The sequence below is a fragment of the Mixophyes fleayi genome, chromosome 1 (genome assembly GCF_038048845.1).
Source record: "Mixophyes fleayi isolate aMixFle1 chromosome 1, aMixFle1.hap1, whole genome shotgun sequence".
Classification (NCBI taxonomy): domain Eukaryota; kingdom Metazoa; phylum Chordata; class Amphibia; order Anura; family Limnodynastidae; genus Mixophyes; species Mixophyes fleayi.
In genome coordinates this window covers 87,801,985-87,819,924 of record NC_134402.1, presented here as the reverse complement: position 1 = coordinate 87,819,924, position 17,940 = coordinate 87,801,985, and the positions used below count along the sequence as shown (strand labels likewise).

Genomic DNA, 17,940 nt, shown 5'->3' with positions numbered 1-17,940 from the left:
GAAAAATACCCCATCAATTGGGGAATAAACCCAGAAAGTAAAAATAATTAAACTGATAGAAAAATGAAACACAAAATCCCCTACATTAAATAAAGCAACGAAAAAATACTTGGACAGATTGGGGGGAAATTGCCCAAAAAAGTCCAAACTTTTTTTTTTTTTCTTTTTTTTTAAAAAAAAAAAAAAAAAAAAAGGACTGTTTTTATCAATATATTGAATAAGAACTTGATTATTCTGACTTGCTTTGGATTTAGCTTTTTTTTTTCTTTTGTTTTATACTAAAAAACAAAAACAAAAAAAAATATGAAAATGAGTACTGCTAACTTCATGAATATATGTGACACACGATCTAAAACTACCAGATGACATTCTTGCCACATCTTTTTACAGTCATACTTGGCAGTTATTGGATGTGCTGTGAAACTCTTTGCCACTCCTTACAGCTTTAAGTTACCAGATTCCAAACACCTCCCCTCTGCACTTATCAAAGGAAGCAATAAAAATAAACAAAACTAAAAGTAAACTGCAGGTGTAATTTGCAAGGCGGATGTATTGTTACTTACCAGCTACAGCATTGCCTACAGATTTAGGCTGATTCAAAAATGCCCCCACACCAAACTCTTCAGCTATGAGCTAATAAAAAAACACATGTTCTGAGCATGGACTAAAAACAACAATGATACAAAATCAAATGTTAAGCAACCCAATGATAAGGACTGAGCTAATCAAATAATAAAATTTAATAAAAAATAAAAGAATATTGTTTTTCATCCACTTTATGCACTGGTCATTTGTGTTCCATGTAAAGGTCAGCGTTACACATTCACTGGACAAGACTGAAGATATGTGTTAGCTAGAATGCACAGTACGTCACAAAATATGTATATCTAAGTATATAAAAGCTGTTAATTCTAGACACATATTGCGGATTGACAATCCATAAAACCAACAGCTACAGGTTACTACAAACCCATATAAAAAGAATATAGCAAAAAATACTGAAAGTCTAGTAGAAATATTGTGGTTATTCTTAAAGCACATATTTCACTCTGCAAATAGTAGAAATATTGATACTTTTTACCAGTTCTCTGCTTTTCACTTGTTTAAAATAAATCTGAACTGTAAAAACATTATCACAACTGTTTGTTTCAGTTAGGTCTCTTTAACGGCATACATCTCTCACAGCTTTGTCCCTTTATCTCTCTGTAGCCACAATTTTTTCTTCACTACTTTATACATACAAAAATATGCTAAGTTGTTGACATAGAGATTCAATATTTGAAATTAGAATGAGCAAATGTCTGCAATACACTTTTCTTTAATAAGGGTCCACACTGTCTTTTTCCCCATCATCTCTTAGGTATTTACCTGTGGAGGCAAAAACTTTTCAATGCGTTTAAATATAAAAGGCTTCTCCAATATGGAGCTGACGGAAGGTCGATCCCTGGGATTCCTCTTAAAAAGCATAGAAAGGAGGTTGCGGAGGTCATAGGAGTAATGCAGAGACACAGGAGGATACGAGCCCCGAATGATCTTCAAAACCAGGTTTTTCATGTTACCGGCTTCAAACTGAAAAGGAATCAGCACAGCTCCATAAACCAAACAAGTGTAACCAACACAATCCTATCATTTCCTTTATGCAAGACATTTACATCACTTCTTCAAGGGCTGTAATATAAAAGAATCAGTCTTGCTTTGAAAATGTTCCTTGATGAAAGTATCAATTCTAACACATGCTACTGAATGAATATTTAATAAATCATTAACAGGGACTAAAATCCATAATTGTATGACTATTGATCACTCATTATGATTGGAATTAGTTTTTTTAGTCAATGTCGGGCCTCTTTGAAGCGGATGGTGTTGCCAACAAAAGAGAGTACAGTACCCTGTTATGTTCAAATTAGCATAACTAGGTCTTTAATTAACATGTTGGTGAAATAATTATTTTGTATATTGTCAGAGTTTGCTGTGAAAACTGAAGTTTTAGCTCAAGGCTTCTGCCTCAAAAATTTGCCAGATCTTCTTGCCACCAGACGTTCGGCATTGAGTTATACTAGTTCTAAGCTTTTCATCTATTACAACATAATATAATCAAGGCTGGAAACAATAGCTACATATGTAGGCTCACATATATTAAAACTCAATATAACATAGCGTGTTTTGTGGTATTATGAAATGATCTTTTATGCTGCAAAACGACAAATTGTTTTGAAGCTGTTTATATTGTATCAGTATATCATTATATTAAATGTTGAGTTTTATAGCGCAATTCAATAATGGAAGAACTCATTTATTCTACTGTCCTTTAGATATCTATATTATGGACAGCACATTCCACTTTAGATTAAAAAAATATTAGAAGCAGCGGTGTGGAAAATGTAATGAAAATATAAGTGAATTTGATAGGTTTACAATTTAACCAGTGGGAGAAGTGGCAGTATGGCGTACCACTGTATACCAACCCACTTCCACCACTGTATATATCTCCTAAAGTTTAAAAACAAAATGAACACGGTGTATTGCAAAAAACCCTAAAAATAGACACATTTAGAATTAGATATAAAAAGGTGGAGGGCTTTTTAGTGATCTTTATAACCGGTCAGCTAATGTAGATTTGGGCAAACTCTAATAGAAGATAATAATTAATTTGCCAACTTGGATCATGCGATAGAGAACCTCTACAACAATCTAAGTCAAGAGACTGCCAAGATCAGTTAGTATTATACCCCACCTACAATGCACTATGTTGTCACTTACCGCGTGTTTGAGAGTACACATTTCATACAGGACACAACCCAAAGCCCAAATGTCACTGTAAAATAAAACCACAAAAAAGGTAATTAGCAGCGTGGTAACTGATAGTTTATACTGTGCTCCATATTCAAGTAGTAAATATCATAAAAGGTGTTCAGAATGCTAAGAATTTAAATAGTATTGAAAAAGGTAACCTCAGTAAACAATTAGGATACATGAGAGCTAAGAGACAATCATGTCTCTCATCCACAGCTATAACAAACGTCTTGATCACCGTAACTCCTAATATGGGTCGGAGTGTTGACAGAAATAATAAGTGATTTAAGAAACTAAACTAAAAAAATAATAGTGCTCTTCGGTACTCATGTATAATAAGCACATTAACTGACTGTTAATCCATCAGATAATGCCATGTACTACCCACCTCTTATTGTTGTAGGGCCGGTTCTCGCATATCTCGGGGGACAGGTAGTACGGAGTTCCTATACACGTTCGAGCCAGCTCTACTGTGCTGTTTAAGAAGAGATCATATCATCCATGAAATCCAGACATGCACACAACTTCTTGCTTTGTCCTAATATGTACTGTACTTACCTGTTTAATACTCTCGCTATTCCAAAATCACCCAACTGGATGGTTCCACTTTTAGTCAAGAAGATGTTCTACAATGGAATGGGGTCATGCATAAATCATAGAAACAAAATATACTTTAAGCCATATCTTTATCAGAACCATATATATCAATACTACCTGGGACTTGATGTCTCTGTGAAGAATTTTTCTGTCATGAACATGTTTCAGAGCCAAACACAGCTGAATAAACCAGTCCACAATCTAGCAGATAAAAAACATGACATTGATAATGCTAAGTATACATAATTCCATTATTTATTTGCAACAAAACATTTAGCAATATGCAACTCCCCTACTTCCCGAACATATGTTTCACAGTATCTAGATGAATTTAAGAAAAGTAAAAATGGTGGAAGGCCAAAAAAATGGGTAATTAATAATAAGCATGGTAAACAAAATCTACATTTGGACATAAGCAACTTATGACTCACCTTAAAACATGAGTAAGAAATGTAATAAGCAGAGTATAAGTATGTAAAGTAATATAACAAGAATACTCTTCACTTTACTCTATATTATTAGATTTGAGCAACCTACATCAGGATATGCCATAGCTGTGTATGGAAAGACTGTTGAGGAAAAACAGATGACCAACACACACCAAAAATTATGTTTTCATAATAGGTAGGAGTGAAATATTCTCAAGTAAAAAGATTACTTGGAAAAAAAAAAATTGACCAGCTGCTCACAGCCACAAGCCTAGAAAATAACTACATTTACAAATTTAGTTATATATCCATCAATTTGTAACATGCATTTCTGTTACTTAACAAATCACTTGGAGACAGGCTTCTGCACTGCCCTTGCCATCCTGAGTATTTCTAAATAATTCCAGATATAGAATCTCTTCCCCCCAATAGGTGTCCACAATTCTATTTTTGTGACTAACTTAATTTTATGTGTACCTGTTCTATTTCAATATAGTCTAGAGGTTGGGTAATCTCATCCTCAAGAACATGGTCATAATTGTCTGTTGTTCATAGTGTGTTGTTTGCGAGTCACAATGTCTTTTTTTTTTTTTTGGTCCAATCTTTCTCTACCTAGTTTTTCATTGTTTCATTTTTATGGAATCTTTATGTGGGAATTGTATGTTAATAAGAACATTTTCAAGTAATAAAAATAGGGATAGGACACATAAAAAGGGCTGAGGGCACATAGCATGTTGCAAAGAAATGAAAATCTTCACAGATCTGACATTTTATTTAGCCCCATAATTTGCAAGCTGCGATATACACTCGGTGGCCACTTTATTAGGTACACCACACTTGCTCGTTAATGCAAATATCTAATCAGCCAATCATTTGGCAGCAACTCAATACATAAAAGCATGCAGACCTGGTCAAGATATTTAGTTGTTGTTCAGCTGCTGCCCAAGCTAAGAATGGGGAAGAAATGTGATCTGTCACTTTGACTATGGAATGATTGGTGCCATTGTGGTTTGAGTATCTCAGAAACTGCTAATCTCCTGGGATTTTCATGCACAACAGTCTCTAGAGTTACAACAGTGGTATGCAGAAGATCATCTCTGAACATACAGCACGTAGAACCTTGACGTGGATGGGCTACAGTAGTAGTAGACCAAACCAGGTTCTACGCCTGTCAGCTAAGGACAGGAAACTGAGGCAACAGTGGGCACAGGGTCACCAAAAGTGGACAGCTGAAGATTGGAAAAACCTTGCCTAGTCTGCCAAATATGGATTTCTGCTGCTACAGATGGAAGGTTTAGAACTTGGCGTAAACAACATGAATCCATCCTGCCTTGTGACAACGATGCTACAAATTCAGCATTGTTTAATTGTCACAGGCCAACTGATTATTGCTGACCATATGCATCCTTTTAAGGCCATAGTCTACCCATCTTCGAATGACAACTTTGCAGCAGGATAATGTGCCATGTTACAAAGTACATATCTTAAGCTGGTTCTACGAACAGGACAATGAGTTCAGGGTATTCTAATGGCCTCCACAGTCACTAGAGAACTTTTGGGATGTGGTAGAACAGGTGATTTTCAGAATGAATGTGAAATCTGCAGCAACTGCATGATGCCATCATGGACAAGAATCTCTAACAAATGTTTTCAGCACCTTGCTGAATACATGCCACGTAGAATTTAGCTGTTCTGGTGGCAAAGGGGCTCCCATCCAGCACTAGAAAAACATATCCAATAATGTGTGGCCTATGAGTTTACATTAATGTGCAGTTGTGATTTTTGGTTTATTTGTTCTTCGGGTTGTTTCATTAAAAGGTTAGATCGGTCTAATAGCAATTAACAGAAAGTGAGCAGACTGAAAGCAGTTTAGGATAAAAATGTTTAGAGGAATAAAACATTACAACATAGCCAAGTAGTTAGATGCAACGTGTAATTCAACAGTAAATCTGCTTGAGCAAAGGTATGTACGTGAAACATCCTGAACCAACTGATCAATATAAACCATATTATCAAACTGATGTCAAATCTGCTTAATTGTATTACCTGATCTTCTGAGAACAAAACTCCTTTCTGCGTATTTATTCGTTTAAATAGATCCCCTCCTTCACAATAATCCATCACGATGTAAAGGCAACCACATTCTGTAATAGATAAATCATTCTTACTTTCTTGCTCTAACAACTAGTTTTTCATAGGTAAGTCTTGAAAGAGGATACACAATACAATGAACTGTCACAATTCATACTGGCATCTTTAATTAGTCTACAACTTAAATATAAATAACAAATCTACCATATGTGTAAACAAACAAAATTGTTGAGCTATATGTCAGACAAGTATTATTTATTATTTTTTCCAAGTAAGAGGATCATTTGAAATTGCATTTCTTTGCAGCGGACTCATGAAAAAGCGGAGACCAAAGAACAGCCTTTATTGGCTGAGAGACTAGATTTAAAATGCAAACTTCAAGACTACTTTGGTCTCTTGATCAGGCATTATACAATATTGAATCTAAAATATTTATATACACATCAGCAGATCCGTCAATCGACTGTGAGATACAAATGCCTCGTTTCGATTTGTGGACCAAGATTAGTTCTACAATACTATTTAAGTATATTCAAGGAACTGAGGTGAGAGAAAATATACTTTCTCTTACTTTCACCTGGGGGACACTGGGGTTGTACGAGGGAACAAGGCACTCAAATAGTTAGCCTGTCAGCAGCAAATTATCTATAACCCCATGTGAACTTCAGTGTGCGTTTGAGTGCCAGAGGAAAGGTCCTCTGGATAGCTGCTCTCGGTTTTTCAGTGTATACTGTCATGTGTTTGTTTTTTTAAAACAGAATAGTTTGCTTCGGCTTATGTATAAGATGTGTTGTTGTCTGTACCAATATTTTTTCTCATTTTTATTTACTTGTTTGATTGTTTATCTAAGCAGTGTGGATTGTTTAATATAACTGATCTGCTGTATGTACTCTGCAACCACTGCTATGTTTGTAATATGCTTTTCTAAAAGATTCAATAAAAACCTTTTGAGTTAAAAAAAAACCAAAAAAAAAAAAACAGAATAGTTTGTACCTTGAGAAGGTGTTTGTGCTATAGGCAGCACATACACATCTTATGCAGTTGGATCCGGAGCACAGCACTGTACTCCCAGGACTAGAGGCAGAGAGGGATCATTCCAGGGCACAACATAGTTGTTCCTCTACGGTCATCCCCCTTTTGTTCCTTTTTCATAGGGTTGACTCTAATGGAAATCAAGGCTGTCGTTTTGCTTCCTTCAGCAGAAGTCATCTGCCGGAAGGTAGTGGAGAGATTATTCTTTCCTCTCCCTTGGCCCCTCAGGCCTCTCCTCTAGAGAAGGCAGGACAGTTTACACCTTTCTAAACCTGGAGGGGCCCTAGTCCTGCTCATAGTAGGGCCTTTTGAGCAAGCAGAAGGGCTTCCCGTCCCTCTCGCAGTCCCAGTTATTGCTGGTCCTTCAAGGGCAGCTTCTGCTGAATCTGATAGTTCCCATTTAGATCTGTCACATCAGGTCCACAGACAATCTAAGCAACTTTAATTCTGTATTGAGCAGTAAAGAAGAGTGGAAACTAATATATTCCTTATATCTGGTGACATTAGTTGGATTTATCCACCTTGTGAGGGTTGTTAACTATTATCTTGAACTACAGAGATCGCTAATGTGCAATATTTGGTGTTCTGACAATTTGTGATCCATTATTAATGTAATGAGGCAAATAACTCCTAATAATAAAAACACCATATAAACTGTTTGATAATATAAATATAATAGCGTTTATCTGAGATCAGCTCTCTTCTTTTGTTTTCTCTACATTGGGTACTTGGCTCAAGGATTCTGCTCAGCCCTGAGCCAAGTTTTACTTAACTTTTTTTTAACTTAAAATTTAAATAAATAGAGCTAACAAATCAATCTAGTTCGGCCTCCACAGTATGACACATACAGATGCAGACCAATAAACAAGATATACAATGCATTGAACATATGACCTTATAGTATCTGGCCATTTGTTACTTAGTCTTAGCATGGTACAAGTGTGCAAATAAAACTGCCAAGTACTGAAATAACAAACAACTACTTGGTTTTAAGATTTGTTGTGCAACTCCTATCCTATGTATAACTTTGGCTAAAAACGCTGTCTAAACACATTGGGCCCGATTCATTATGGAAAGTAAAGCAAAAATGAGTAACTTTGAACCTTGGCAAAACCATGTTGCAATGCAAGGGGTGCAAATGAGTTTATTATTTTGCACATCAGAAAAATACTGCCTGTTTTTTCATGTAGGATGCAAATACTTGATAGCTTTATTTTTACACAGACATTAAAAGTTGACGTAGGACATGATCTACCCTAACTATAAATCTGTCCTCACATTTTAGATTTACCTCCTCCTCCAATGCAACATGGTTTTGCCATGGTTCAAAGATACACTTTTTTTTTTTTTTGCTTTACTTTCCTTAATGAATCAGATCCAGTATTTCTAGCATGTACTGTTCATGCAAATTTTCAGTAAGAAGGGGACCAGGAAAATACAGGTCTCTATCTACACACAATGCCTCCCACCACATCATCCGACCAACGTCCTCAGTTCAAACCCAATGACTTTGGATTTGTGATGCACCAGTAGGGGCTGAGCATAGGACAATGTCTATTTTCCCCTTGCATAACATGAAGTTGCAGTGAAATGTAAAGGTTAGATACTTTCTCTAGTAGAGTGCATTTAGCCAACGGGGTAAGGGTTATAATTGGCTTTATTTTGCACATTTACCATAAAATAAAATATCCACAAAGTTAGACTATAATTTGTAACAACTTTCCTGTACAGGTTACAGATATGGGCTCTTTTATTCAGAATGCATGGGACTGGATAAGAAAATTTGTTGTATGTTAAATCCATTTTTTTATTTCTTTGGGGGGACACTGCTAACATGGGGCATAGAGGCTGGTGAAGGAGCTGGACACTTAAGGGTTACCAACTACACAAATCCTGAAGCCCCTCCCCTCTATAACACCTCCCCACTTTCACCAGTTTATGACTTACTAAGCCCCAAAGGATGGAGTAAACAGAGAACAATGAGACAAACACACACACTCCATAAAGAGAAACATCCTGAAAAAACAAACCAATGAGCATAAGGGCAAGATCGCACCATTCACCTAAAGGAATAAGGGAAATGGATTTAATGGCAAGTTCCCAAAAACTCTTCTCTTTCTTCTATTGAGGGAATGCTCACACAAATCAGTGCACAAAACCTTATAAAAGTTAACATCTTTGGACGCAAAAATATTCAAATTTGATAAACCAGATGGCTGCCCGACATAGCTGATCGGCCGAGGCCCCATGAAGCACTCAATGATCCAGTAGATTCAGCCGAACTATTTTCAAGAGACAGTTCACTGAGCTTATATCTTAGGTCTTACAAAGTACTGCTCTAATCTACAACACAATGGTTTGTTCTGTTGCTGGCCAACCTCTCTTCTGCATGTAGTAAAGGCCCAGAAGAGTATATGTCCTCTGTTTATCAGAAGTTTTATTCAAATAGCTATTTAGTGATCTGAACACATCTAGCAAGTGAAGCAAGTCTAGATCCATGGGGGATCTAGTCTGCTTCAGAGAAGGGATACAATGTGCAGGTTAAGGTGGAATCCTGACACCACTTTGGGCTGGAAGGATGGTTTGAACAGATGCATAGGACAACCCTGTCATCTTAAAATACTAGAAAGGGTGACTTCCAGGATAAAGCACACATTTCAGAAACCCCACTCGCAGATAATATTGGTAAAAGGAACACGGTCTTCATTGTAAGAAACTTAAAGTCTACCTTGGCCAAAGGGTGTGGACAGAAGACCAGGTGGCTGCCTGACATAGCAGAAGGTACTGGCGGAAGGTTACAGGATTCAGAAAGTTTCCCTCATTTCTAGGGAGCTCTTGGTTCCTCCCTGATTTTTGTACGCCACAGCCAAGAATGGGCTTGACCTGCAGGACCAACTGGTCCCTGACCCATCCTGCAATCAAAGGTGTAACATCACCGTCCCCATCCCTGAAGATTGTCTCCCATTATAACAACTATAGTCAAGGAAGGAAAATGGGTGGCCTTTGATCAAGTTGTCTGATCTCAACCACTACCCGAGACCGGCGTTGAAATACACGAGAGTGGAACCCGGTATACTGCATCACATTGGTTCTGCTGTATATGGTTTCACTTTCAAAGGACATATGAGAGGCAGAACTCTCCTCACCAATACTTGGAAAGTCCGGATCTTGTCTTCTGGAATGGAAGATCCTTTGATACCAGTTGTTGGAGATCAGACTGAGAAACACCATCCTCTGACACAGCACCAGATTTTTGATAATTCAAAATCCACCAGTGTGATTCCAGTACCTGAGCCCTTGTGTGGCGGTAAATTTGAAATAGAATGGCACTAAACCGAAAGTGAGAGTCTTGTACCGCAAAACTGAGAAGGATGTGTTGCCCTTCCCAGATTGGAATATAGAGATAAGCGTCCTTGATGTCTATGAACGCTAAGAATGTGTTGCCCTCTATGCCGTCGATGATGCATCTGATAGATTCCAACTTGAACCTCTCCATTCGAAACTTGGTGTTCAAGGACTTGAGGTTCAAGAAGGGCCTTAATTATTTGTCCAGCTTTTACACAAGGAAGAGAATAGAATAAAACCTTTGAGTCTTCTCCTCTACCGGGAAGGGGTGGATACCACCAGAAGAAACAAGAGAGCTAATAGCCTTCTTAAGAGCCAGCCAACTTACCTTTTCTTTTGAAGGCCTATGTAAAAACAAATCTCTTTGGTGGAGGAACCTGAAGATCTAGGATGTAACCCTTCTCTATGATACTTGTTAACCACAGCTCTCTACATGTCCCAATATAACCCTGGCGTCCACCGCAGCCGGAGCCGAGTGGGGACGTAGCCCATCATGCTGTCTGTTTCCCAGAGGGCTTAGGCCCTGGGCATCTGGCTGCCCATGTCTGTCTTCTCCTCTGTAGAACCCCACACACTAGGAGGGGTTGACCCATGGAAGAAAATTTTGGACGAAAGGAGGCCCAAAAGAAACAGAACCTCTGCCCCTTAGACTTGGATGGGTTAACCAAGAGGAAATGGCTCTTCCCTCCAGTAGCCGGACAAATAATTTTGTCAAGCTCAGGCCCGGCAGTTGTTCCCACATTGCCATCTCCTCAGAAGCAAAGGAAATTTACCTGAAATAGATTTATTTTTTTTTTCATCCGACTTAGCCCAAGTTTCTCCTGAGAAGATGACGAAAAAGAAACAACTGTTTTTATTTCTTTTAAATAAGGTCACCTTAGTAGACTGAGAATCCTCCAACTCGAAGATGTTCAAAACCATATGTACTGTCATAACCAGCTCATTAAGGCGCTGGCCTCCAAAAGATTCACCCTCAAATCCAATCTGGGTCCGAGTTACCTAGAAGCTTCCGTTATTCCTTCGAAGAGAATTCCAATTCTGATTTGTCACCCAACATAATCTGAGAATACGGCTGTGGTCTCTGTTTTAGGAGTCTCAAGGGGCTTTTCTAATGAAAAGCCTTTTGCCAGCGTCTTGGCTGAAGCTGGTACTTCCTGAGCCATAGCTGTGGAACCCATCACTGCCTGAGAAACCATCTCCAGTGGAAGAGTGTGTTACAGGCGCAGCTGCCGAAAGAGGAAAAGAAGGATTTACAATGACCTCTCAAGAAGGCACAGCCAATTTAGTCCACTCAGAAATGGACTGAGTCATTGATCTCATCTAAGCAGGTTCTGCTATGTCAGATGTGACCCTCCAAGGAATGCGTTAGTCTAAGTCCTTCAGTTTAAAGCACTTACAGTAGCAAACGGATAAAAACAGTCTGCAACAATCTCCCACGCAAAAAAAGGAATTTACAGAGCAAGTATCGATTTTTTTTGTATTAATAAAGAGGTTAGCAGACACAGTCAATGCAGCTTGCACCAACAGCAGCTCTTCCTGCAGTCTTCTAGCAGGCTTTCTTCAGTAGGGAAGGCAAACAAGGGGAGAAACCATTTGCAGAGTAAAGTAAAGGTCTGATAAAAAAAAAAGTAAAGGACTTCTACCAACAGTTAGAAAGCAGAGTGGAGCAGATAGATTAAGAGCAGGCATTTTTACCACACACAAATAGTAGAAGGCCTTATCTGGAAATACAACATGAGAAAAATACTGGGGCTTCAAATTGACTCTAACACCTGTTTGTTGAAGGCATTGTCAAAGACTTAACACTTTCCTGTACACATTTTTACATGAATTTATTGTTAAGAAACAGTGTTCTCCCCAGCACATATTTCCTGGGTGCTCCACCTGGCTGTTTTTACTTGCCACCCGGCTCTTGGAGCCCAACAAAATCCTATTATAATAGAACAAGCCATTGTTTCTCCTATTACAACAGGCACTATGTGAGCACTACAGCCAGCAGTGTGTGCTAGACCACTGACCACCTGTCTGACCAGTCCTGGCAGGTGTGGGAAATAACATCCAAAATGTTTCAATATTATTGTAACAGGGGCGAACCAAAAAAAAAACACAAAAAAAAAAACCACCCCCCACAAGAGCTGCTGCGCATGCGCAGCAGCTCCGTTTCTTCAGCGCTGTCCTATACAGCAGCCGCGGCGCTGTCTAAGAAGCGTCCGCGGCGGTGCTGTATACACTACAGCATCGCCGCGGACGCTTCTTTGACAGCTCCGCGGCTGCTGTATAGGACAGTGCAGCTATAGCGGCCACTTAGTTAGCGCAGGGGGGGTTTCTGGAGACTCAGAAACCCCCCCCCCCCCTGCGTGCGCCACTGTTTAAAGTATTACAAATGCCCCCACCCAGCTACATCTTAATGCCACTCGGCTGGCAAAATTTTCTGTAGAGAACACTGAGAAACATGGTTAATACATTTAACATTTGAAATCGAGACACTTCATTGAATAGCAGGAGTGAAAACTAAACAGATGTTACCATATTACATGCAGTGAGAAAACAAATATAAATAAAGACATACTTTCTGTAGTTCTAGTAAGCTATTCTGCACATTTCCTTATATATTGCAGTGACAGTGTACATAATAGCTGACCTTCAAATGATTCTCTGTACTGGACAATATTTGGATGTTTCATGTTTGCCAACACAGCAACTTCTCTTCTGGATTCCTCTCGCTCTTTGTTGGACATCTTAAAGAAATACACAGTGTATTGGTCAATAGAGCATGAGGGTGGATGAAACCAGCACACACACTCTTCAACATGACTGAGATACAAGTACTACACAGTTTCTCACAATGTTCATAGAGCATATTATTGTTAGAGTAACAGGAATCCAGCATTTACACTGCCTGTTATGTGAAGGCATAAGGACTGGATAAAAGCAGAGTCACCGGAGCCGATATATGCCTGTGCATAAAGCGATTCTTTACAACGCCATCTATACTCTCGATCCCATCCACTTCACTTAAACAATTACCTTCTCCTATGATAGCCCTGTCCTGCCCTGATCACGCTGCCGCCTTCTGCAACAAAACACTAACATCAGCCCTTGACAATTCAGCTCCAGCCACCATATATAGTCTCTGATGATCCGACCTGCTAAACAATGTCCTCTCATTGCCAAGCAACCAAACTTCACTTATCTAATATACAGCAAAGCCTCATTGCTTCTGTGCCATCAACTTGCTTCTCTGCCCACCTGCACCTCCACCCCTTCCTCCCTCCTTAGTGACCAATGATCTACTTACTTACAGTAAAGTCTAAGGGTCAATTCTCCATTGCATGCTCCTGGACCGCTCTGCTGTTTTCAACGCTACTAATCACCCTCTTTTCCTGCATAACCCTTCACTCCATTTGCCTTTGTGACATAGTCCTTTCATTGTTCACTTACTACCTAACCAAACAGCTCCTTTAGCGTCTCTACCTATAGCACACCTCAGGGCTCAGTTCTTGGCCCACAGCTTTTCTCACTATACACCTCTTCTCTTCGGGAACTAATTTGTTCATGCAGCCTCCAGTACCACCTCTACGCTGACAATACCCAAATCTACATGTCTTCCTCTGAACTCTCCCCTTCTGTACCAGCAATCTGCAAATTGATACCCTAATATCATCTAAGGTTCTACATGTCCAAAACAGAACTTATCATTTTTCCTCATCCCAGAGTCACCACTTCCCCTCAAATCTCCCTCACCTTCAATAACACCATTTCTTCCGGCTCTGAAGCACACTGCCTTGGTGTCACACTTGACTTCGACCCTGCTTTATTCCTCATATCCAATCTCTCTCCCAATCCTATCACCCCCATCTTACAAATATTGCCATATGACGTTCTTTCCTTACCAAAGATGCTACCAAAATGTCTATCCACTCTCTCATCATCTCCTGCCTTGACTACTGCATCTCTTCATACAACTGAAACCTCATATCAATATACTCTCCTGCTAAGATTTACCTCTGGATTACGCCTAACCGGGTCTCTGGCAACCACCTCTTCATTCCTGACTACAAGACTACCCACATGCCGCTACCCACTTATGGAATTCCCTACCATGCCCGATCAGACTCTCCCACAGCCTTCAAATCTTTACTACTACCACCTATACTATCCACACTAATACACCCAAACAACTATCACAATGTCCACTCTGCGCCACACTTGCTCCTGTTTCAGCTGTGTCCACTTCCAAGTAGAGTGTAAGCTCTCTCATGAGCAGGGCACTCCCTACCCTATGTCTACCTTGTATGTCCATGTTTTACATATGTTCTGTCACCCCCCCCCCCCTTCAGTGCACTGTTGTGCATTACAAATTAACAATACTAATATCAATCCCACTACCCTAATGGTGACATCCAAAAGTCAAAGGAAATGATGACCCTTACGATACCCCTGTACTATATTTCTTTCAAACTGTCTCTACAACGAACAAACAAAATTGAGAACTAATTGAGGGTGAAAAATTGGAATGCAGAAGTCATCTAATAATGTGTTTTGTGCATTTATGATTGCTTCAAATATAATATTGAAGTCCTCTGATAATGTGTGTTAAGAGTGCTTCACATTTTAATTATAGTTTAAATCAAAAAAATACTGTATGTGTTGAAAAACAATAGGCTTTAGTTTTATTAGCAAGTTTCAAGGACATGCAAGAACTGCAACTATGACTTGTCACAGTTATGTTCAGTTTCCCAGGACATGTATATCTTTCTTTGTTTTCTCTAATATCTGTTGATGCTTCATTTTGTAATTCACACTTGCGTAGTGCTGAAATGTCTACATGACTGAAATACTATACGTAGAGGATGATTTGTCTTGATAAACTCAGAGCATATACCACACCCCACCTGTGTGTGTACTTATGATCTCTTCGTCCATGAATGAAGTGAATAAACTGAAGAAAGTTTCCTCTGTTAGTGTTCCACTGGTAATATATTTTGAATTTAAAAAGGGCAAGTAAGAATCTGCACAAATTGTTATAAAATTCCTATTTTTAACCGATTATGGGTACACTGAAATGAATGGTAAAAGATTTGGCAATTAATAAATATAGGAAGATTGCAGTTGTTTAATTTTTATTTTTTGACCACAAGGATTCAAGAACAAATATTTTATTTTATATTTAATAAAGTGTTGAGCAAGAATTTGGGGGTGGCTTTTATTCAAATAAATTTACTTATTTTTACTACCACCAAGGGGGCATAGATTTCAATATGTCAGCAGGGCTAACTTTACTAGTAGAAGCCAGCCAGCAATCAGGAAGATTGCGGATTATAGGGGGGCAGGACTACCCTTTTTTATTATTATACCATGCCTGTGAAATGAAGAGAGGTTTTCCATTTCAATAAGTCTATTCATTTCAAAGGAGTTTCTATATGTAGCGCCTACTATGGAAATACCAGTGCCATAAAAATAAAAATTAATGAGAAAGGCTCATATTTTTGTTTTAAATGCTGGTGAAATCATTTTTGTAAAGAGATCACAATAACTACAAATCACATGAATTTGAAAGATAATCTGTTTTACAGATTAGAGTGTTAATTCATGTGTTTCTTAATTTGTTTTTTTGGTGGGTAATTTCTAGCTATTTTGATCAATTTACCAAAGGAGGACCTTTGAAAGAAAGAAAAAAAAAAAAAAAAAAACACACAACTGTAACTGTTATGGTAATCCTGATATACTAAATTGTATGTGGCTTAAATATGATTATTTCCCCAGAAGGGGCGAATATTGACTGTTTCCATGTTTAGACGCAAGATACAACGTCATATTAGAACCTGCAAGACTTCATATAGAGAAGCCTAAAAAATAGTCTGCTGTATTTTTTGTAAACAAATGGGGAAATCACACAAAACTATTTTTCTGAAAAATTAGCAGCTAGTTGTTACTGAACAAAAAAACTAAACTATACAAATAGATTTATGTTTATAGCAAACATTCTTAATATCCATATAAATTTCAATATAAGTACATGTAGAATGGTCCTAACCAAACAAAATTCTAAACTTCTGTTATCTTTCATTTTGACAAAGCAGCTTGACGGCTGCAAAATAGCAATCAGCGCGTTTCCAATGTTATGTCTGCTCAACTCCCTGTGTGATAATGCTTAACAGTGGCTACTTATTTAATAAAATGCAATAATAACAAAAAGTAATGACAGAAGCAAAGACTAGATAGATAATTTTGCACAGAACATGCAGTAATAAATAGATTTCAATAGTGTCATGTTTTCGTGTCCATGCATCTGCTATGGTGATGCTACAGACATCAAGAGGCCGGGAAAACACACCCATGTCAGTTATAGCCATGCCCAATGTCCTCATGACAGTGTAATAAATCCAGTGAATATTGCACATTATAAACAAACAAAAAAATAACACCTTGTTTACATAAATAGTACAAGTATTTACAATACATTGTATTTCTGCACCGCCACTATTATCCATCTGATACTTCGTGAGATGGGCGTAGTCTACGCTAAATATTAATTTGCATTACATAGAAAAGTCAATAACACAATGCCAGTCCTGCACACTGTATGCCACAAAGTGTCCCTGCCAGGAAAGTTTTATTTATTCACAATAAGCACATAACCGGCCCTTACCCGAGAGATGTTGATCTCCTTAATGACATACTGCTTGCCATCATCTTTGGATTTCACCAGGATGGCCTTACCGAACGACCCCTCGCCGATCTTACTCAATCTGACGTACTTGTCCATGCTGACCCCTCGCTACCGCATGACTGTCAGTAAGAGCGGAAAGAAGTGTACACGGCTGCAGATTCGCCGGCCCGCTGTGTGATGTTAGTGGTTGCTGGGCAGCGAGCCGCCATCGTGCGGCGCACACATGACGTCACTGTCAAATACTCTTCTAATGGCAAAATGTGGAGGTTCTGACGTGAGGCACAGGTGGCCATATTTGTATCTGGAGCAAATATGATTTGCGGTGTTGGATATGCCAGTCAGGTGTGTGCTTAATGTTGGAGGCGAAATGGTCAATATCCATAAACCTTCACATCTATGTAGATTGTGACTGATGCTTCTCATTTAAGAGCGGCATGATGCCTGTATATCACCTGCCTCTGATCTGCATCATTTAGAAAATGTGGCCCAGTTTTCATGTTGACCGAATTTCCCAGTACTACTTTTATTGATTGGTTAAGGGTGTTTTTATTCTGTATGCGATATAATCTACTAATGTTTTTTTTTCCAATAATTATACTAAAATAGTATTATTACCATGTCCAGTGTTCAGGTCATGTTGGATAGGGCACTAGAATCTTCTGCAAACATGTCAGATTTACCTATTTCAGTTATTTGGTGAAGTATTTCCCACTTTTTACTGGTTTAATTTGGGCTCAGTAAGTGAATTTAGGTACAGTATAACAATCTTTTCACATAATTTAATTAAGCCCAGGTTAATTAAGTGGAGAACTGTGAAATATGTTCCTGATGTTGTTATGTATGCAATGTTAGGGTTAGCAACTCATCCATGTAGGCCAGTGGTTGCCAAACTTTTTCAGTTTGCGGCACCCTTAAAGTCTCCATATTTTTTTCAAGGCACCCCTCCAAAATAATTACCAAGCAGTCTCATTTTATAAGTAG

The 17,940-nt window shown here is 38.5% G+C and overlaps 1 protein-coding gene across 3 annotated transcripts in view; it reads right to left on the bottom strand.

The window, feature by feature from the left end:
* Positions 1–17,189, bottom strand: part of NEK1 (NIMA related kinase 1) — a 112,530-nt gene extending 95,341 nt beyond the window's left edge. For all 3 annotated transcript variants that reach the window (XM_075197774.1, XM_075197769.1, XM_075197778.1), the window contains exons 1-9: positions 16,939–17,189; positions 12,928–13,024; positions 5,865–5,962; positions 3,508–3,591; positions 3,352–3,419; positions 3,182–3,268; positions 2,761–2,815; positions 1,369–1,569; positions 564–633 (exon numbers count right to left, since the gene is read on the bottom strand). In XM_075197774.1, coding sequence (XP_075053875.1) covers positions 564–633; positions 1,369–1,569; positions 2,761–2,815; positions 3,182–3,268; positions 3,352–3,419; positions 3,508–3,591; positions 5,865–5,962; positions 12,928–13,024; positions 16,939–17,055 — 877 coding nt within the window. In that variant the 5' untranslated portion in view covers positions 17,056–17,189. The remainder of the gene's footprint in view (positions 1–563; positions 634–1,368; positions 1,570–2,760; positions 2,816–3,181; positions 3,269–3,351; positions 3,420–3,507; positions 3,592–5,864; positions 5,963–12,927; positions 13,025–16,938) is intronic.
* Positions 17,190–17,940: the final 751 nt, after the last annotated feature.